The 23,467-nt window shown below is 41.1% G+C and overlaps 1 protein-coding gene across 20 annotated transcripts in view; it reads left to right on the top strand.

Moving 5' to 3' along the window:
- Positions 1–23,467, top strand: part of LOC106581618 (LIM domain only protein 7) — a 115,782-nt gene that overhangs the window by 69,244 nt on the left and 23,071 nt on the right. For 18 of the 20 annotated variants that reach the window (XM_082966920.1, XM_045704979.2, XM_045704989.2 and 15 more), the window contains 8 exons: positions 4,734–5,036; positions 5,945–6,059; positions 13,120–13,281; positions 14,713–14,900; positions 15,165–15,228; positions 15,642–15,701; positions 20,778–20,803; positions 21,847–21,954. In XM_082966920.1, coding sequence (XP_082823046.1) covers positions 4,734–5,036; positions 5,945–6,059; positions 13,120–13,281; positions 14,713–14,900; positions 15,165–15,228; positions 15,642–15,701; positions 20,778–20,803; positions 21,847–21,954 — 1,026 coding nt within the window. The remainder of the gene's footprint in view (positions 1–4,733; positions 5,037–5,944; positions 6,060–13,119; positions 13,282–14,712; positions 14,901–15,164; positions 15,229–15,641; positions 15,702–20,777; positions 20,804–21,846; positions 21,955–23,467) is intronic. The other 2 variants (XM_045704982.2, XM_082966918.1) reach the window with 2 other exon arrangements.

Below are 23,467 nucleotides of genomic sequence, written 5' to 3'. Positions count from 1 at the left end.
GTCAGTTTCTTAATAGAGTCCAGATAATCTCTCCCTGTTTGTCTGTTTTCCTCCATTTGGTGCGTAATGAACATGACCTAAGACTGTAAGAAAGTTGTGTTGTTTGTTGCATTGTGGTCTATTTCCAATGTAGTAGTTGCTCACACCAGCTAGCCTGATCTGTTTACCTTAGGGGAGTAACAGTTCACCAAACCCACGGTTCGGTACGTATTGCGGTTTTGGGGTCACGGTTCGTTTTTGGTACGGCGTTAAAATTAACTGCCATTCACAATGTTCCTTGCATTGTCTTTTGTGACCGGATTGTTATGTTGGGCCTCACAAGTATCCACTCTGATGCTGCATTTGTAACCATGTGGGAGGGGGAATTTGTGAATTTGTAAATACCAGTTGGATGCATTCATGTTATTTTAACTCGTTGAGAAAAGCAGATTGATTAATGGCCAACAAGCTGTGTCAACCATAAACTAAACGTACAGCTATCATGCTTGTAAACAAATTATAGAATTAAAAAAACACATGAACACTACAATTGCTAAAGCAGTCATTTTGACTGTTCATGAATGTAAAAAAGTATAACGCTGTCATTTAAGTCCTCCGTCTCCTCCTTCCTTGACTTTCCGTTAGTAAGTCTATATAACACACTGCCATTGTTAGAATCTTAATATCACAAATAGAACTTGAGTTATAACCAGTTATAGAAGGGCATGTCATTTTTTTGAACGGTTTTCCTCGTTGCCCCTCCTTCTCCCGAATGTAGGGCCTGCTACACTCCTTCTCCCGACAGTGGAAGGTGCCATGCCCAGTTGATAATCACCCTGAGATTTGCTTAGAAACTGAACCTAAACTAATTTCACACATGAAACAACAGATTATTAAGTAAATGGCCTACTTGGAGTACACAGTGAGAGCATGCACAATTTACAATGGCAAGAAGACCAAGACGAATGGATGCACATGCTGTGTTAGCGCTGCTACAACATCTGAATGAAAATGACGCCGATGGTGGGGAAGAAATTAATCATAATCTCTATACAATGCTATACAATGCTATGGGACGATCATCATCACAAAATGTCATCACTGAGAGAGCAGGCCCTACAAAATGTCATCACTGAGAGAACAGGCCCTACAAAATGTCATCACTGAGAGAGCAGGCCCTACAAAATGTCATCACTGAGAGAGCAGGCCCTACGTCTCAAGCAAAAAACATCAGCAACGCACTCACCAGCTTTCCTTGTTTGTGTCATGGACAGCACATCGGGGACTGTGGCTGAGGCGCAAAGGGAGCAAGGAGACACTGCCTGGGATCTATCTGTTGATGAGCTGGAAGCGTTCATTTCAATGTCCATGGAAGAATGTCCATGGAGGATTCGGTGGAAAGAGCATGTGATATGTAGAGCTTCTGGTCAGACATGTATGGGATATCTTTCTTTGGAGAAACCATGTCAGTTCAGAAAGATCATGTGTTACCTCCGTTTTGATGACAAGAAACAAAAGCGCGATGCCTGGAAACCAACAAATTCGCCCTGGATTTCGATGTATAAATAATTGAGTTATTTTACTGTTGTCATACCGACACTTATATTCATAATACCATTATTGTTTTATGAAATGTAATAATTACACTGTTAATAATGTGTTGTTGCATTTACCTGTCAAATGCTGTTATAGAGGCCGTTTCCTTAGTCGCACTGAGGAAACGGTGCTACTAAGGAATAGACAGGTTTTCCACTAGTAATTACCAGTTTGAGGGCTGTTGAAGTGGATTTTTCCCAGTCGTATGTGTTAAATTCCCACTTCCCACTTGGTTACAAACGCACCATGGCCCTGCATTCAGTGCCAGATGCACACTTGTCTCTCATAAAAGGGGAGTGTCTGTAGCATGGTACTCCGGGATAATGTGATGGGCTGTCACTGTTAAAGATCCAATGCAGATGTTTTTATCTCTATATCAAATAATTTCTGGGTAACAATTAAGTACCTTACTGTGATTGTTTTAAAATTAAAATAAAAAAATTAAATAGGGCAATTTCTCAAGCAAGAATTTTTCCAGGATTGTCTGGTCTGAGTGGGAAAGGGAAAACTGTAAACTAGCTATTATTGGCAGAGCGGTTTCTTATTGGTCTAACTAATTTACCACCTGGTGATGTCACCAGACAGGCCAAAACTCAACCCATCAAAACAGGCAGAAATTTCAAGGGGTCTTTTAAAACAGTTCTTACACTAAAAGGACATTAACATAATATTCACAATTTCACGGTATTATTCCAAACGCATAGTGTGGAAATATATATAAAACACAGGGAAATCATGTTTTTGACTGCAATGGGCCTTTGAGTAAGCGCAACAATTAATTGAAAACTTTGGCTTTGGTTTGCTAATATAGAGCGAGTACTACCTGTTTGCTGAAATGGCTGCACAAGGGACGTTTGTAAAGTGGCTCGAGCACTTCCACGAGGCGCATATCCCCGGCTATAAACCAAAGACTGTAACAAATGTACAAAATAGCTCTTGTAATGTCTTTGGCCTGGTCAGTTTCTTTGCATTTCCGTCTTGCTCCAGTATACTGGGGTTATGTCAGTGTAGATGTGTCAACATACTTGAGGTGTTGGCAGCTCCATAGGCCATTCTTGTTGAGCTTGGGGATATACTGTCAATGTTTTATCCACAACTCTGTCCATAGCCATTGTAATCTACTGCGTCTCACAAAAGGACAGTTTAAAATGCACCAATAAGATTACAATTTTGATTAAACATGCACATAGGCTCTAACCGGTGCGTCAACCTAATTAACATAATACAACATTCTCATTACAAATCCGTCAGTTAAAAAAAATATATAATAATAATATTTTACCATTATTTAACTAGGCAAGTCAGTTAAGAACAAAATCTTATTTACAATGACGGCCTACCGGGGAACAGTGGGTTGTTCAGTGGCAGAACAACAGATTTTTACTTGTCAGCTCGGGGATTCAGTCCAATAACCGAAACGCGCTAACCACTAGGCTACCTGCCACTCTGACAGTTTATGCTAGAGATATCAATTTTTTGCAGGGATGCATCTCAATCCACCGCATCTGACAATGTCGCACTTCCACATTTGTGGTGAAAGGTGGCAGAGCTAGAGCGGTGTTTGTCAGACCATGAAATTTACCAAAAATCGGTCTCAATGCAAAAACGACTGTAGCATCCGAACGGCGTTTTTCCTCACCCAAAAGTGTCACGGGACTCGTCTGAAGGTAACCTTCGGGAAGTTTGCAGACCACTTGACTTTTTCCACATTTTGTTACGTTACAGCCTTAATCTACACACAATACCCCGTAATGACAAAGCGAAAACAGAAATTCCCGATTTACATACGTATTCAGACCCTTTGCTATGAGATTCGAAGTTGAGCTCAGGTGCATCCTGTTTCCATTGATCATCCTTGAGATGTCCACCTTTGCTCTATTTGTCACGCCCTGACCTGAGAGAGTAATTTTTCTCTGTTTGATTAGGTCAGGGTGTGACATGGGTTGGGCATTCTATGTGTTGTATGTCTATGTTGTTTTTGTATTTCTTTGTTGGGCCGAGTATGGTTCCTAATCAAAGGCAGCTGTCTATCGTTGTCTCTGATTAGGAATCATACTTGTTCCCCACCTGTGTTTGTGGGTTATTGTTATTTCTGTGTGTGTACGGCACAGTGCGTTACGTTTCTTTCTGCGTACCTGTTTATTGTTTTGGTTTCGGTTTCCCTAAATAAAGATGTGGAATTACCGGCATGCTGCGCCTTGGCTCCTTTATGACAGGGAATTTGAGGATTCAGAACGTGACACTATTCCTTTTTAACCTAAAAACTCCCTAGCCGATGACAACTATACCCATAACATGATGCAGCCCCCACCATGCTTGAAAATATGAAGAGTGATTTTGGATTTGCCCAACGCTTTGAATTCAGGACACATTTTATGCAGTTTTTCTTTTTAGTGCCTTATTGCAAACAGGATGCATGTTTTTAAATATTATTATTCTGTACAGGCTTCCTACTTATCACTCTGTCAATTAGGTTAGTATTGTGGAGTAACTACAATGTTGATCCATCCTCAGTTTTCTCCTATCACAGCCATTAAACTCTGTAACTGTCAGTCACCAATGGCCTCATGGTGAAATACTTCCCTGGTTTGCTTTCTCTCGGGCAACTGAGTTAGGAAGGATGCCTGTGTCTTTGTAGTGACTGGGTGTATTGATACACTATCCAAAGTGTAATTAGTAACTTCACCGTGCTCAAAGGGATATTCAATGTCAGCTTTTTCTTTTTACCCATCTACCAATAGGTGCCCTTCTTTGCAAGGCACTGGAAAACCTTGGTGTTTGTGGTTGAGTCTGTGCTCAACTGAGAGACCTTACAGATAATTGTATGTGTGTGGTACAGAGATGAAGTAGTCATTCAAAAACCATGTTAAACACTATTGCACACAGAGTGAGTCTATGCAACCTATGTGACTTCTTAAGCAATGTTTTACTCCTGAACTTACAGTATTTAGGCTTTCCATAACACAGGGATGGAATGCTTATTTACTGAAGACGTTTCAACTTTTCATTTTGAATTAATTTGTAAATTCCCCTTTGACGTTATGGGGTATTGTAGGCCAGTGACACAAAATCTCAATGTAATATATTTTTTAACACAACAAAATGTAAAATCTGTAAATATAGGCTCCTTGTTAACCATATAAATATTGACTCCTCAGAAAAACGGCGAGATGGATGTCACCAAGAAGTCGTCCGTCCCCAGCCGCTATAGCCAGGTCATGACCTCCGAGGACGAGTCACGTTCCCACTCCAACTCTGCCAACAGCAGTGGAGGAGAGGAAGAGGAGGAGGAAGAAGAAGAAAAGAGAGAGAGGGTACGGGGAGTGAACCCCACACTGGCCCCTACCCTGGCCCCCTCTCCTGTCCCTTCTCAGGCCAGGAGTCCTTTCACTGCACTCCAGCCCCCGAAAGTGGCCTCCCCAGCCCTGGTCAGTCTTGTACGTGCAAAGGACACAAACCAGGTAGGCTTAGATTTTGGTTACTATCAAGCGCCCCCCCCCCCCCACCAAAAAACACTTTCAGTGTAAACTTAAATTACTAAAACCAAATATAAAGTATGTAGAAAAGATGATGGACCTATATGTATTTTTTGTAATATAATCTTTGAGAACACCAAAATAAAAGCTAAACAGTCAGGGGAATTGAAAATTCCAAAAACAATTAATTTAACAGTATTGTTTTTTTAATTAAGTTTGAGCAAAATAACACAGCATTAGCCATGGCAAAATGCATAGATTTGCAGGAAATTATCTTTAAAACTGCTAAATGTTCTCTCAGCTACATGGCGGAATATGTAGAATCCCTGGAAATTGGCTTAAAGTTTTATGTTTTAAACATCAAGATGGGGGCCTCTAAAATGTTCAAACTAATTCAGTCGCGCCAACTGCGCCCATTGCCACGCCACTAGCCAGGAAAAAAATTGATTAGGCATATAAGTATTTTTCAGAGCAAACTTACAGTATTCCAGAGTTGAAGCCAAAATGAACACAAAGTAATAAGGGCATCACAAGAGAACCAATTTGTTACAGAAAAGTAAAAATGTAAGTAACAGTCGCAGTGCTGGAGAGAGTGACTACGATTTACACTGGATACTGCATGCATACTGTACTATGTAGTAGTGATGGGGGTGGGGATGATAGTTACGTATCAAGATATTATTTTTGACAATATATCGTATTGTTTTGGTAATATCGTGAGGTCTCTGGCAATTCCCAGCCCTTCAATGCAGCTAGTGCGAGAGACAGTAGGAGTGCAATTGTCAGACTGCAATTAATAATTCATAATGAAGAACAAGTGTTATCCGTTCCCTGGCTTCGAACACAGCCTAACATTCTTAATGAGTGTTTGTGTGTGTATGTGTGTTGTGTAGGAGAGCTACTCTGACATGCGAATCAGTCTGAACCAGAAGCCCAACAGCAGTCGAGACTTTGGCTTCCAGACAGAGTGGGACTCCACTGGAGCTCACGTCACCTCCATCCAACCAGGTAAACACACACACACACACACACACACACACACACACACACACACACACACACACACACACACACACACACACACACACACCACACACACACACACACACACACACACACACACACACACTCACACACATTTAGCATGGTAAACACAAAGTAACAACTCCCACATTAAAAAATACTATTATATTTATATACTATAGTATTTACTGTAGTGTTTTTGTGGACATGACTGAAGTATCTTTAGAATTCACTATAGTGTTTTGTGGACATGACTGTAGTATGTTGTAGTAACACCTGCTGACTAGGGTTAGCTAAAATGGCAGACCAGACTACACCAGTTACTGTTTAATGAGGGGAACACCTCAACCAGAACATAAGACACCGGTTCATGACAGACCACCTATTGAGTTGGGTCAACAGTTCTGAGCAATGCAATGGACCAGACAACACCTTAGCAAACATATACATTTTTTATTACAAGAGCTCCAGAAGTGTAAACTGTGTAGATTGCCTCTGCGTTGTGTTTTGATCAGCTTACATATGACCAAAGGATCAGGATTGGTGTTGGTTTTTTATTCTCTGATAATGACAGGAAAAACTTCCATGAACAAATGCTGCAATTCCCTTATACACCAAACTCCTGTCTTCCACATGGGTACAGTAGATGGGGAATATAACAATAATCTTGTTTCACATAACAGTACAATAGAAGGTAAATGCAATGTACATTATGAAATAGAAATGTACAGTATAGCCTATGGACCTAGGCTAGTCAACTTTCTCAATGACAGGTGTATGTACAGTACGTGATGTGACGTTTTAACATACAGGATTGATTATGTTTTTTATGGGACAATTTTTCAATAACCTACCTCTTTCACATGAGTACAGTAAACAGGGAAGAGGTAAGGGGGGCAGGGGATCTTCATGAGGGGGAATGGAGGAAGTCTACGACATTAAAAAGGACACTTACAACAACGAAAGGAATGTACAGTAATATCAGGCAAGTAACTATTCAGATTCTGGGTAATTTTACAGCATGACATTCAACAGTTGTTACACAGGGACAGAATGTTCAAATCAAACCAGCATTAACAAAGCTAGCAGCTTGCAGTAAAACTATCAAATCTATCAAAAAATTCTAAAATAAGCACTAGGTGATCGAGTGATACTACAGTATGTAGTATAGAATTCTCCAGTATACTACAACATTCTATAGTAAGCACTATATAGTAAGCTTTCCAAGACCAGCATGCAATAATGGGAAGAGAGAGGAAAAGAGTGTTCAGCTTTCAATACAATGCAAATACACACACTGCTGAAACGACTACTGGACCTGAATGTCAATGGAAGCCTTACAGGGTGGATCAAGGACTTTAACTGACTGCCCACAGAGGGTCCTCATGAATGGGTCCCTCTCTGATGAACTGACCTGAACACAGAGGGTCCCCATGAATGGGTCCTCTCTGATGAACTGACCCTGAACACAGAGGGTCCCCATGAATGGGTCCTCTCTGATGAACTGACCCTGAACACAGAGGGACCCCATGAATGGGTCCTCTCTGATGAACTGACCTGAACACAGGGGCACCCCAGAGGTGTGTCCTTTTCACCGTTGTTTTCTATCTACACTAACGACATGAAGATCCAAAGAAACAGCGTGAGCCTTTTTAAGTATGACATGGCACCTGTGGGTTTTTTCTTTCAAGATGCTACATCAGATTGGGACAGATATTTTTATAGGCCAACAACCGTCAAGAATGATGCCGGTCAAGTGCCCTCCACTTCAATGTGGACAAGACAAAGGAGCTGATCATCAATGTCCCAACCACTCTCTGAACGACCAACCAGTGAAGGTGGTTGAAATTGAAATTGATGACAAGCTGAGCTTTACAGAGAATGCAAGCCAGCACCTGTTTTTAATCAGGAAATTAAAGGGGTTTGAGGTCAACCAGGATGTTCTGGAGAAGGAGTACAGCAGTCTGGTAAAGAGCATCCTCACGTTCAATAATACAGTCTGGTATGACAATCTGAGTGTGAAAAGCAAAAGTAAACTGACCAGAATAGGAAACACAGCTAGCAAAATAATTGGTCGACCACAGGCACTGTTGAGCAGTCTGTTTCACAAGGCAACCAACAGGAAGGCACTGGGCTGGCGACCCCTCCCACCCTCTACACCTTCAATTCGAGAGGCTTCCCTCTGGCTGGTGCCTCAGAATGCCCAAGGCCAAGAAGAACGTGTTCAAACATTCATTCGTTCCTTGTGCTGTTGGACTACTAAATGCAATGTCAATTGTATTGGTAAATGTACTTATCTGTCCAGTGCAGTTGGGGCAGAGGTCAGTTGTGAGTGAATGTATCAATGTCCTCTGTTTTTAGTCTATGCAGTATGATGGACTGACTAGTTTAAATGTGTGTGATGTGAGAATGTATGTGAATGTGATCCTTTTAATGTAAGGTAATGCCAAATAAAAATGTACATCCTGGATGGACAGTTTTATTCTATTCTACATGACAGATTTGATACTACAGTGTGTAGTATAGTATTCTACAGTATACTACAAAAAAAATGGTCATCTCAGTGAGACAGTTTTTAAGCCATGGACAATGTGTGAAACATTGGGAATAAAACTGCCCTTGGACACGATCATTGATCAATTATGAGCAAAGGTACTGTATTTTATTTAACCTTTATTTAACTGTACCGTTGTGGTGGTCTTCCTTTCCAGTGTCTAAATAAAGAATGCACCTGATTCCAGGTGAAAAAAAGGACTGTGTGTTCCTTTAGTTGATAAGTGTTTGCTATGAAGTGAGTTGTGGACATTGGCCTCAATCTCTTTTGTTAGAAAACCTTTTATAATTCACACAGAAGAACAAATATCATTTCACTGCTACCACTGCACCACTAGCTGGAGGTCAATGAGTTTGATGTGTTGAATGTGTTTGATACCATTGATTTGATTCTAATCCAGCCATTACGATGAGCCCTGTATTTCAGACAGGCACTGCTGGTGTTCTTCAGTTCGTGAGCTAGTAGGACCCGATGGGACCCAGTAACAGAGCATGTGACAGGTCTTATGTAGGGCAGCCTCTATCTGGGTCAGATCTGCTGGCCCTGTCTCTCTCTAGCCTATATATATGTACTAAGGACTCACTTGGCTATCACTGCACCACTGTTAAGAAAAAGGTACTGATGCCACTCTGTGCACAAAATGGTGGAATCGGTGTTTCTAGTTATGGTAACGGTGATGTTTGCATTCATGCTTATATTGTAGGTTATATTTGCCCTAATTTGCTATGGGAGTAGCTGTCACCTGTTGTCATACCACCCCATCAGTGCAGATGAAGGAAGGAGACAAGAAGCAGAAGCCACTTTAAATAAGTGAGAGGATTTATTGCAATCACTGCCTTGTCCTATCTCGGGCATGTCTTTTATAAAAAATAAGAACGTAAATAAATGTATTGAATATTCGAAACATACAATATACTTGCAGTGAAGCCGCTCAACAACTACATCATACCAGTCATCCAACAGATTCCCATTCAGAGCGACACTCATAAGCATCCAGGGTCAATGACCTGCTCAAGGGCATGTTGACCGATCTACCACCAGGCCAAAAAACGTGAACCCGAACCCTCCAAGACCCCCCCCACAGTTCCCCAATAGCTCTCCCTCAGCCATTCGAGAACCCTCCCACAGTCCCCCCCAAGAAGAAAAATAAAAAATACAGTTAATTCCATTCCCCACCCTCAAGAACCCCCCAATGCACCAACAACCAAGAGAATGAACTAAAGAGAAAAAAGGAAAAGACAGAAGAAAACAGCAAACAACAATGCAAAAAAAACACAACAAAATAATACATTTAAAACAAAGAACATCAAGGACACCTGAAATCATAACAGCAATGCCAACTGTATATGTTTGTGTGCATGTCTGGCACAATTACATGTATGTGTGTGTTCTTGTATGTGTATATTTGAATGAGAGTGTATGAGTATATGCATGTGTACCAACACCTGCACGGCATCAGCCTCAAGAAAACCGGTATTAGTTGTAAAAACACTGCCCCTCAGTGTCATTCAAATGTACGTTTTTTATTATGTTTTATTTTGACTTTTTTCCCCCCTACTTTTATCTTTGACCATCATTCTATCTCCCGCACAGCAACTCCACTCCCACTTGTCTCTAATTCCACATCCCAACCCTCAGCTTCCCTCAGTCCATCCCATCTATCTCTGCTGGCCACCCACTTCGGGTTTCAACGCCACACATATCTTTCCACTATGCTGTGATGTTTAACGTACAATTTTAATCTATGTAATCGAATAGAATCCACAGATTGCGAGTTGAAGATAAATACTTTTACTAAGAGTATTAGTATATTAGTAATTGACTGACCCGGTCTCTCCAGATCTCCTAACAGTGCTATTTCTAGGGTCAATTTTAGATCAATGCTATGCATTTTCAGCCATTCCTGAACCTGAGACCAGAAACAGGCTACCTGAGGGCAATACCAAAATAAATGGTCTATTGATTCTGTATCCTCACAACAAAATCTGCAGAACTTCGATGATTTTAAGCCCCAAATATTCAACATTTTGTTGGTGGCAGGAATTCTATATAATAATTTTAGCTGAAAAGCACGAAGTCTTGAATCTTGCTTTGTTTTATATATCAACTCATACACCCTGTACCATGGAATCGGTACATCAAAAATCTCTTCCCAACTATTTTGCAATCTGTATGGCACAGTTGTCAACATCTTGGTCCTCAAATGAAACTGGTATACTTTCCTATTTATGCTATTTTTATTCTTCCGCCAGTTTTGATCCTTTATATTGGGTAGACAGACCAGTTCCCTACCTCCTTCCGCTGCCACCTGCCTCCTTCATTTTTGGGGTATTGCTGTAATCAGTTGGTTGTACTCTTGGATTGAGCAGACCTTCCCGTACAATTCTGATAACTCCATGAATGACATAACTCTACCATTCCAATTTAAAATATAATTTAAGAACAAAATACCCTTTTCCATAAATACAGGTATTTTATCAACCAGCACATTTGAGTTCAGCCATAATATTTGTTCTATCTTTTCAGGGGGGGGGCGGGGGGGTGAAATTGAAATTGTAGCCAGCTCTGCAATGCTTGTTTGAAAAAGAGAGATACTTTGAAAGAAGTATCATTTTCAATTAATTGAAAATGAGACATGGCAATCTGCACAAAGGCAAAAAGGCCATTTTTAAACAATGGATGAGCTTTTCTTATTAATCTACTTGAGAACCATTTAGGGTTCAAATAACTTTTGAATGAGTGAAGCTTTTAGAGAGATGTTTAGTGCTTTTATATTTAATAATCTCAACCCACCCAAATCATATTCATTATATAGATAGGCAAGTTTTATTTTGTCTGGTTTAGCATCTCAGATAAAGCAAAATATTTTTTGCTCATATGATTTGAAAAATGAATCATCAGGAGTAGGCAGCTCCATAAGTAAGTGAGTAGACTGAGATATGACTAAGGAGTTAATCAGGGCAATTTGTCCATAAATAGACAGGTATTTACCTCTCCATGGTTGCAGGATCTTGTCTATTATTTAATTTTTTTTCTATTGAAATTCATTGTGGAGAGCTTATTTATATCTTTTGTGATATGAATATGAGTATGTCTACTTCAACATCAGGCCATTTTATCGGTAAACTGCAGAGAAATGTACAAGTTGTATTTTTTAAAGATCCAATACGTAATATTGTACATTTATCATAATTAGGTTTTAGTCCAGAGAGTACAGAAAAGTTATCTAGATCTTCAATGAGACATTGCAGGGATCTAGCTTGCGGACTTAACATAAAACTTGAATCATCGGCATACATGGACACCTCTGTTTTTAAGCCTTGGATTTCTAATCCTCTAATGTTGTTATTGGATCTGATTTTAATAGCTAGCATTTCGATAGCCATAACGAATAGACATGGTGACAGCGTACACCCTTGTTTAACTCCTCTTGACAATTCAAAACTCTCTGAGAAGTAGCCGTTATTTACTATTTTACACTTTGGGTTGCTATACATTATTTTTACCCATTTTATAAGAGAATTACCGAAATTTTAAAAAATCCAGGCATTTATAAATAAAATCCAGTCTTACTTTATCAAATGCCTTTTCAAAATCCGCTATAAATACCATTCCTGGCTTCTTATATGTTTCATGATGTTCTATTATTTCTAGTAGTTGTCGTATATTATCTCCAATGTATCGTCCATGTAAAAAACTTGTCTGATGAGGATAAACAATACCTGATAAAACCCTTTTAATTATGAGTGCTATGCATTTTGCTAGTATTTTTGCATCACAACATTGAAGTTTAAGGGGCCTCCAGTGTTTTAGATAGACTGGGTCTTTATATTTGCCATCTGGGTCTTGTTTTAATAATAGAGAAATCAGACCTTCCTGCTGACTACCTGACAGACTACCATTTCTATTGGAGTTACTGAAGACGGAGTCATCTATGATTGTCCGAATTATATTTTAAAAGAGGAAGCTAATTATTTTAGCCAGATGTTCTCTTTTCCGTCTCATCCTCTCCCACTGAATGAAGATTATGGTAAGGAATTCTTTCCAAATAATCTAAAAAATGGAAAATTAACAAATGTACAGAAAGATCAGTGCGAAGGCCAAATTACAGAGGAATAACTTTTTGAGGCTATTAAATCTTTTCAGTCTGGAAAAACCCCAGGGCTTGATGGCATACCGGTAGAGGTATATCAAGTATTTTTTGATATACTAAAAGCTCCATTGTTAGATCTAACAATGGAGCAATAATTAGCTTCCTCTTTTAAAATATCATTCGGAGAATCATAGATGACTCAGTCTTCAGTAACGAGTTTCTGCAAATTCTTTTTCTCGGGCATGTCTTTCTATTGTGACATCTTACCCTTATCTTGAACTCTACATTGCTACTCTGACACCTGTCCTCTCTATCTCACCCCCTGTGCCCTCCACATTACATTATCTATATCAGAACTCTGTTTATCTGACCTCTCTGCCCATCTCTGTGCCCCCCAGGCAGCCCAGCGGAGCTGTGCCAACTGCAGGTGGGAGATGAAGTGCTGGCGGTGAGCGGGCACAGGGTGGCAGAGATGAGCTACGGCGAGTGGAAGAGCAGCACAGAGCAGGCCCTGCAGCAGGGCAGCCTCACCATGGACATACGTCGCCACGGCAGGAACAGTGAGTAGACGACTGGAGAGAGAGAGAGTGTGCGGGCGTGTGTGTGCCTGCATGCAAATGTCTGTGGGTGGTTGTTTGTTTGAGGCACGTCGAGAATTTGTGTTTTTAATGTCAGTGTTGTTTATGTTTGTTGTAAACTATTGTGACACATTGAATTGGTCAGTAAATTGTTGTGCTCAATTATTTCAAGGCAGTTCAATTTCATTGTCTCAATAGTTTTCTAGTCTATTCTGGGTACACAGATTTGTAGGTGTTATAGCAGGTGCAGCAAAATGCTTGTTACTAGCTCCAATAGCACAGTAGAATGTCTAGCAAATACAATACAAATACACAATCTAAAAATCTGATCAAGAAATGTCAAAACGAGTCCTATTAACAATTCAAAGTAGCTATATTAGAGTGAGCAGTGTCAGAGTCCAGAATATAAATATGTGGTGTGTATAGACAGTATATCATTTGGAAAAGAAAAGTGTATGCCCAGTAATAGGTATAGTAGGATGAGCTATGTCAAGAATACAATATATACATCCACAGTGAGAAAACAACAGTATATTAACAGTATATGAAGTCACTAGTGTTCAATGTCTCTACAGTATATACATGGGGCATTAGTCTCAAGGTGCAGGACAGAGTACCGGGCAGGTAGCCGTTAGTGATGGTTGTTAAACAGTCTGATGGCCTGGTGATAGAAGCTGTTTCTCAGTCCCAGCTCTGATGCACCTGTACTGACTCTGTCTGCTAGATGGTAGCAGAGTGAACTGAGGTCCTTAAGGATAACCTTTTAGTTAGTGATTTGGGAGCTCAGTTTTGGCTGTCTGTCTGTTTTACTTTTTGTCTGCCTGTGTTTCAGTACTTCTGTTTCTTTCTTCCCTTCTCTGTCTGTTTGTGTGTGTGTGTGTTTCTGAATGTTTATCTATGTCTGTTTCTGTCTTCCCTCTGTTCTCCTGTGTGCATTCCTTATGTGGTGCCTACCTTATGGAGAATTAACCCAAACTCGGGTACAGGGTCCAAACTTGGTCTATTTACAGTATGTTTTCCCCAACAGGCTTGCACATGCTATTATAACACAATTACACCACCGAAACATGAATCAGTCTATTAAGTTGCATAATAGACACTTTTGCAGGAGAGCGTGTAAGCCTGTTGGTAAATCCTAGGGGTTTGTAGATTGTGCATGGGTTGGGAAGGTGGTTTCTAAATCCTCCCGCTGTTCTTTAAAATAACAAAACAATCTTATTTTCCCTTCCAAGCTGTAGCGTCTGTACTTTGTCCTATAGTTGTATAGTAGTACTTTTAAAGTACCTTTCCTAATATTGTACTTTCATGCACACACACATACTCTCTCTTACACACATACATTCTATCTTTCGCTCTCTCTCACACAAACACCCCTTTGATTCTTTGCCATTGTCATGTGTCTGCGATGTTCAGACTGGGACAGAGACCTACCTTCCCTGCCGTGTAAAAGCCATAAGACCATCAATCTGACCAGTATGAATCATCATCCAACACTTATAGGTTCCTCCAACACAGCCACTGTTAACTCAACCACCAGCTTGGCTTTCACATCTCAGGGATCCATAGAAACCACCAAGGAAATCGCCATCCAACAAATCATTGTGAGTTTTACACAAAGACCTCATGGTGTTGATAGGGTTCAAGTGTTTCTTGTTAGCTTTCTTATGTTACTCACAAATACCCAGATAATGCAATATCTTATGACAAAGTTGCAAATATGTTGTGAAAAGGTTGGTGAGGGCATTGATATAGGACATAATTGCGAAAAACTGTCGATTTTTGTTAGTTGCATGATCACATTTAATAACACGTGTTGATTAAACCCCAAACAGTTCTCAACAGGCTTTTCTTTCATCTTGTTGCAGGATGTGGCATCCATTGGAGTGAATGGAGGTTTCCATGACGAGACGGTGACCATGAGAAACAAAGGTAAAGAGCATAGAGCAGAGATACTAACCAGAGCGTTTATGACTAGCCTTTATTAACATCAACAAGCTTGAGAAAGCAATGACAACATTCTCTCTTTGGGACTGTATGTGTTTTTGGTGGTGAAATGCTCATTGCTCAATTATGTACTGATGATATTATGATGTTCTGTTTGCTTGTAATGTTGGATATGTTTGTGTGAGCATTTTGGAAAGAGCTGGCCTGAGCTTACTTAAGTTAGTTTTTATTTTGAGTGTGATGACTTAATCCTAATGAAATTGTTATGTTTTCAGTGGGGGATAATGTAGATTTTGATAGAAGTTACCCATGCCATGATACTGTTACTTCAATGTTTCTCTCCCAGCTCCTCTCTTACACTCTGTGTTCCTGTTCTGATTTCTCCATCTCTCACGTAGAGTCTGTAGAACCAATATCTTTGAAAAACTTAAAACGGAGGTCAGAGTTTTTTGAACAAGGTAAAAAGGCCCTGACTGTGCCCTGGTTTTGGTGACGGGTTATTATCAATAGTCTGTGTTACTATCAGGAGGCTGGGTGCTCTGAGCTTTCATCTCTTTCTCTCTATCCCAGTGGTTCTCCTATGGACCTACCTGGTATACAGGTTTTTGGCTCAACTATGACTTAACCTAATCATTATGATCAATTGTTTTTTAAATTTAGATGATTACGGGAAGGTTGAGACAAAAAAGTTGAATACTCAGGAGTTCCTCAGGGCTCCATGTTGGGCCCGCTGCTTTTTTTGTTTTTAGGTTCAGTCTTTGAAGCCACTGCCTTTTTCTGCCCCCCCACACCCCACCCCCCAGGCTTCTCAGGGCCCAGTGGCAGTGCACTGATCTACCTCTGTGGTAAACAGGGTTGAGTGTGCAGTGATTCTCTCCACACCTCCACTTGCCACACCTGAGACACTGACATGCTGTCTGAGCCCAGTGAGTTTAGATCAGTGTTTCCCAACCCTCTCCTGTTGGACCAGCAATCGATCTAGATTTTTGTTGCAGCCCTGTGCTGACAACTAATCACCCAGGCCTTGATTAGTTGAATCAGGTGTACTAGTTCAGGGCTACAACCAAATTGAGAACTGTCTAAGGATCCCTCAGGAGAGGGTTGGGAAACACTTGATGAGAAAGTAGTGTCTTCAACAGCACTTTAAAGCTCCAAAGGGTAGACTGCATGTTTGCCTTGATGGCAGCTTTGCATACTCTTGGCATTCTGTCAATCAGCTTCACCTGGAATGCTTTTCCAACAGTCTTGAAGGAGTTCCCACATATTCTGAACACTTGTTGGCTGCCTTTCCTTCACTCTACAGTCCAACTCATCCCAAACCATCTCAATTGGGTTGAGGTCGGGGGATTGTGGAGACAAGGTCATCTGATGCAGCACTCCATCACTCTTCTTCTTGGTCAAATAGCCCTTACACAGCCTGGAGGTGTTGGGTCATTGTCCTGTTGAAAAATAAATTATAGTCCCACTAAGCACTAACCTGATGGGATGGCATATCACTGCAGAATGCTGTGGTAGCCATACTGGTTAAGTGTGCCTTGAATTCTAAATAAATCACAGACAGTGTCACCAGCAAAGCACCATCAAATCACCTCCTCCATGTTTTACGGTGGGAACCACACATGCAGAGATCATCTGTTCACCTACTCTGTGTCTCACAAAGACGCAGCGGTTGGAACCAAAAATCTTGGACTCATCAGACCAAAGGACAGATTTCCACCGAACTAATGTCCATTGCTCGTTTTCTTGGCCCAAGCAAGTCTCTTCTTATTATTGGTGTCCTTTAGTAGTGGTTTCTTTGCAGAAATTTGACCATGAAGGCCTGATTTCACGCAGTCTCCTCTGAACAGTTGATGTTTAGATGTGTCTGTTACTTGAACTTTGTGAAGCATTTATTTGGGCTGCAATTTCTGAGGCTGGTAACTAATGAACTTATCCTCTGCAGCAGAGGTAACTCTGGGTCTTCCTTTCCTGGTGCGGTCCTCATGAGAGCCAGTTTCATCATAGCGCTTGATGGTTTTCACTTGAAAAATTTTTCAATGTTCTTGACATTTTCAAAATTGAGTGACCTTCATGTCTTAAGGTAATGATGGACTGTAATTTCTCTTTGCTTATTTGAGCTGTTCTTGCCTTACTATGGACTTGGTCTTTAACCAAATAGGGCTATCTTCTGTATACCAACCCTAGCTTGTCACAACACAACTGATTGGCTCAAACACATTAAGAAGGAAAGAAATTCCACTATTTAACTTTTAACAAGGCACACCTGTTAATTGAAATGCATTCCAGGTGACTATCTCATGAAGCTGGTTGAGAGAATGCCAAGAGTGTGCAAATAAGTCATCAAGGCAAAGGGTGCCTACTTTAAAGAATCTCACATATTAAATATACACTGCTCAAAAAAATAAAGGGAACACTTAAACAACACAATGTAACTCCAAGTCAATCACACTTCTGTGAAATCAAACTATCCACTTAGGAAGCAACACTGATTTACAATACATTTCACATGCTGTTGTGCAAATGGAATAGACAACAGGTGGAAATTATAGGCAATTAGCAAGACACCCCCAATAAAGGAGTGGTTCTGCAGGTGGGGACCACAGACCACTTCTCAGTTCCTATGCTTCCTGGCTGATGTTTTGGTCACTTTTGAATGCTGGCGGTGCATTCACTCTATTGGTAGCATGAGACGGAGTCTACAACCCACACAAGTGGCTCAGGTAGTGCAGCTCATCCAGGATGGCACATCAATGCGAGCTGTGGCAAGAAGGTTTGCTGTGTCTGTCAGCGTAGTGTCCAGAGCATGGAGGCGCTACCAGGAGACAGGCCAGTACATCAGGAGACGTGGAGGAGGCCGTAGGAGGGCAACAACCCAGCAGCAGGACCGCTACCTCCGCCTTTGTGCAAGGAGGAGCAGGAGAAGCACTGCCAGAGCCCTGCAAAATGACCTCCAGCAGGCCACAAATGTGCATGTGTCTGCTCAAACGGTCAGTAACAGACTCCATGAGGGTGGTATGACGGCCCGACGTCCACAGGTGGGGATTGTGCTTACAGCCCAACACCGTGCAGGACGTTTGACATTTGCCAGAGAAGACCAAGATTGGCAAATTCGCCACTGGCGCCCTGTGCTCTTCACAGATGAAAGCAGGTCCACACTGAGCACGTGACAGACGTGACAGAGTCTGGAGACACCGTGGAGAACGTTCTGCTGCCTGCAACATCCTCCAGCATGACCGGTTTGGCGGTGGGTCAGTCATGGTGTGGGGTGGTATTTCTTTGGGGGGCCGCACAGCCCTCCATGTGCTCGCCAGAGGTAGCCTGACTGCCATTAGGTACAGAGATGAGATCCTCAGACCCCTTGTGAGACCATATGCTGGTGCGGTTGGCCCTGGGTTCCTCCTAATGCAAGACGATGCTAGACCTCATGTGGCTGGAGTGTGTCAGCAGTTCCTGCAAGAGGAAGGCATTGATGCTATGGACTGGCCCGCCCGTTCCCCAGACCTGAATCCAATTGAGCACATCTGGGACATCATGTCTCGCTCCATCCACCAACGCCACGTTGCACCACAGACTGTCCAGGAGTTGGCGGATGCTTTAGTCCAGGTCTGGGAGGAGATCCCTCAGGAGACCATCCGCCACCTCATCAGGAGCATGCCCAGGCATTGTAGGGAGGTCATACAGGCACGTGGAGGCCACACACACTACTGAGCCTCATTTTGACTTGTTTTAAGGACATTACATCAAAGTTGGATCAGCCTGTAGTGTGGTTTTCCACTTTAATTTTGAGTGTGACTCCAAATCCAGACCTCCATGGGTTGATAAATTGGATTTCCATTGATTATTTTTGTGTGATTTTGTTGTCAGCACATTCAACTATGTAAAGAAAAAAGTATTTAATAAGATTATGTCTTTCATTCAGATCTAGGATATGTTGTTTAAGGGTTCCCTTTATTTTTTTGAGCGGTATATTTTGATTTGTTTAACACTTTTTGGTTACTACTGTCACGATTGCTAGGAGTGGTGGTAGGAGTCAGGCGCAGAGAGCAGAGGTAAGAAAAAGGAGTTTTATTTTTCTCTGGTTCGACAACAGTCGACGCCAACACAACAGGCGTGAGAACTTAGTGCCCAACCCATACACAACGGGTCCACAGTTCGGAAAGAAAATAACTCAAGCAGATCCAAAAAAAGCACACTGACGAAAATAATCCCGCACAAATCTGGGCGGGCTAAACAGGCTTAAATAACCACAAATCAAGATACACAAATAAGGAACAGGTGCAAACAATAAGACATACCAACCGAAAAGTAAAAAGGGATCAGCGGCGGCTAGTAGGCCGGCGACGACGACCGCCGAGTGCCGCCCGAGCAGGCAGGGGGATTGTCTACATGATTCCATATGCGTTATTTCATAGTTTTGATGACGTCACTATTATTCTACAATGTAGACAATAGTAAAAATGTAATAAAAACCCTTGAATGACTAGGTGTGTCCAAACTTTTGACTGGTACTGAAAGTATCAAATAATGTAATTTCCCCCTTTTTGTTTTTGCAAACAATTTAGCTTATTTATTTGATACAGTCATATTTACTCCTTTAGCAAGGGTGTCAATAATTTCGGACCTCACTGTACGTGCATCTATGGCTCTTAACCCTGAAAACGTATACTATCACAAGACTAAGTCAGGTGCCATATGTGTGGTATAGTATGTTGGTGTGATGTCCAGGTGTCACACATTGGCTCCCCTCCCACTCAACCTTGCATGCTGTGCTGTGCTATGCTGCTGCTCTTGTGTTTCTACTAATAGCCAATGCTTCTGCATGCATCAATATATCAACATGATATTTGGTGACTTATTTAGATTTTTGTGTCCTATCCCTGTTTGCATCTTGTGCATGCTTGTTGTGATCTGTTTAAAAATGATTTTATTTTCATGAGATGTTAATACATTGAATGTAGTTAGTGTGATGTGCTTTGGTAACACACCATGCAGTACGTTGGTACCTACCATGCAGTATGTTGGTACCTACCATGCAGTATGTTGGTACCTACCATGCAGTATGTTGGTACCTACCATGCAGTATGTTGGTACCTACTATTTGACAGAATATCAAAGACTGGTATTCTGTCAAATAGTAGACTCCTTGTGGCATTATTGGCAACACTGGAGGTGAATTTAAAAATACATTTTGTTTGCTTCAGGCTTGATTTTAAAACATCTCAAATTATAGCTGAGAGTTTGGTTAAAGTGTAAACACCATTTAATAGTTTTAGAAGTTTAAACACTAAAATCTGAGCACAAACTCAACCTCTAAGAGGTTTTAATTGAAATAAATGTATCACATCTATCCTAGGTGCCAGTCTGTGTCCGCTTTAGCAAACGTTCAGTTGTCTTGACTAACGTGGCAATGATGTAGTATTTTGGAATATAAAAACAGTGCACTTGACGTGGCAGCATACTGAATGATGTATAACACTCTGAGATATAACGATAAACATTAGAGGTATTTGATTATGTTTATTATTTTTTTCAAGGAGGATCAGATTCTGCGATATCAGATGTAAGTAATACTATTTAAAATTTACAAACTGTTGTTTTCTAAAACAAGTGGTTGGGGTTTTTGCTCTCAACTGCGTTCTCAAGCATGACAGCTTCTTTGTGAGTGACATCTTTTCTGTGTGGAATAGTTATGGGTTATTTAACTACCACCCGAGGGGCAGGATCCGTTGCTCCCTGAAACTCCTTGATTGCCCAGTTACCTTGACTTCAGGGCAGAAAATGCTAGCCCAAATTCCCCAACCTTTGTGTCATTGAGTATTGTACTATGAACAATCTTTGAAACTCGATGATGATTATGATAACTTGAGTGGACTGAATCATCTGCGGCTCACTTTGAAAAGGCTCACGAAGGAATAATCTACTGTGGAACAGTTCAAGTACAAGTTTGTACTTCTCATCTTAGTCATAGAAACTGAAATACTGTACATGGGTAGCACTTTATGTCGTGGAAAATTGTCTTAAGAACATAATACTCTTGCAAGAACTTTGTGAATTCAATATAGACTTTAATACAGAGTAGCAAAGCCGAGTCCTTCCATGAAAAAGACTAAATTCTCATATTACAGAGTCCTATCTTTATAGGATTCTGTCTTTGCATAACGTATAGAGTCCCCTCCCTCTATATGAAAATAGCTTCCCTAGACCGTTCTTCACCATTATCTCTCCATATCAGTTCTTGCTTGTTAACGCCCACATCTGACAGCTGTATAGGTTATAATGGTAGCAGGGCCTGGTCCTAAATGTTCCAATCCTTATATAGCCATTCTGTCTCAGCTCTTCAAAGTGGACAGCCTAAATGCTGCTAATAATGGAAATGTAATCATAGTCATGAGTTTTGCTCCCACAGTTAATACATAAACAATGAAACAATGAAATAAAAAACAAGTGAAATGCATGAAAATATGTATAAGGGTTGGGGAGACCCAAATAGTTTTGTTGATTGAATTACTTGTATTCAAGCATCAGATAGGGGGAAATAATGTTGTTATTAGTGTAATGGCAGGATAAGTTTGACCTATAAAGGCAATGTCTCTCTTCCATCAGATGCCCGTTCCCTCCATCGCTCCCTCCTCTAACCACTGGTCCTGGGACCTGGAGGAGGAGCGCCGGAGGCAGGAGAAATGGCAGAAAGAGCAGGAGAGACTTCTACAGGTGAAACACTGCAGTGTGTGTTGGTGGGGGGGGTGTTTTGAGGTGTATGTATGCACGTGGGTGGGCTCATGTCCATCTGTGTCCACAGTAGAACATTTTGTTCCACTTTACATTATATAGACCTTGCTTCAAAAGGTATCCAACCTGACCCCTGCAGAGCAGCTGTAGACTAGAGGCCAAGGCTCGTTGTTCCTCCACTCTATATTCCCCGCAGGTCAAACGGCCTAATTTCTTAGTGAGACAGATAGATTTTCTGCCAAGCTTCTACCCAAGTTTACCTACTTTGGGGGACGTAGCTGGAGTATAGAGCTTGTAAAAACAAATTGAGCGGTTTGAGGTGAAACATCTGGGATTGTTTCTGTTTTCATGGTCAGGAGTTAGGTAGACTCCTGTTAGTCTTGGATCTTATGTAATTAGTCTAGCTTGTCTTCCTATTGCCCTTTGTTGGGTTAAGGTAGACTAAAATATGGCAATTTCTTCCTTATCAGGATTTCAGGGATGTCAGTTATTGTATGAGCGAAGGCACTTTACCTACTGTGAAATTATACTGAACAAAAATATAAACTCAACATGTAAAGTGTTGGTCCCATGTTTCATGAGCTGAAATAAATGATCCCAGAAATGTTCTATAAGCACAAAAAGCTTATTTCTCTCAAATTTTGTGCACAAATTTGTTAACACCCCTGTTAGTGAGCATTTCTCTATTGCCAAAATAATCCATCCACCTGACAGGTGTGTCATATCAAGAAGCGGATTAAAAAGCATCATCATTACACAGGTGTACCTTGTGCTGGGGACAATAAAAGGCCACTCTAAAATGTGCAGTTTTCTCACATAGCACAATGCCACAGATGTCTCAAGTTTTGAGGGAGTGCGCAATTGGCATACTGACTGCAGGAATGTCTACCAGAGCTGTTGCCAGAGAATTTGTTAATTTCTCTACCATATGCTACCTGCAACGTCATTTTAGAGAATTTGGCAGTAGGTCCGCAGACCATGTGTAACCATGCCAGCCCAGGACCTCCACATCCGGCTTTTTTACTTGCGGGATCATCTGAGACCAGCCACCCAGACAACTGATGAAACTGAGGAGTATTTCTGTCTGTAATAAAACCCTTTTGTGGGGAGAAACTCATTCTGATTGGCTAGGTCTGGCTTCCCAGTGGGTGGGCCTGGCTTGGAAGTGCGTGGGCCTATCCCTCCCAGGCCCACCCGTGGCTGTCCCCCTGCCCAGTCATGAGAAATCCATAGATTAGGGCCTAAGGAATTTATTTCAGTTGACAGATTTCCTTATATGAACTGTAACTCAGAAAAATCGTTGAAAGTGTTGCATTTATATTTATGTTCAGTATATTTATGTTCCTGAGTGGCCGAGTTACAGTTTTGTCTTAAATTGGCTTGAAAATCTATGGCAAGACCTGAAAATGGTTGTCTAGCAATGATCCCAAACCAATTTGACAGAGCTTGAAGAATTTTGAAAATAATTATGGGCCAATGTTGCACAATCCAGGTG

This window comes from Salmo salar, chromosome 21 (genome assembly GCF_965601325.2).
Source record: "Salmo salar chromosome 21, fSalSal1, whole genome shotgun sequence".
In the NCBI taxonomy this organism is placed as follows: domain Eukaryota; kingdom Metazoa; phylum Chordata; class Actinopteri; order Salmoniformes; family Salmonidae; genus Salmo; species Salmo salar.
Note: the sequence above shows the minus strand (reverse complement) of the source record. Positions and strands in the feature narration are given on the sequence as shown.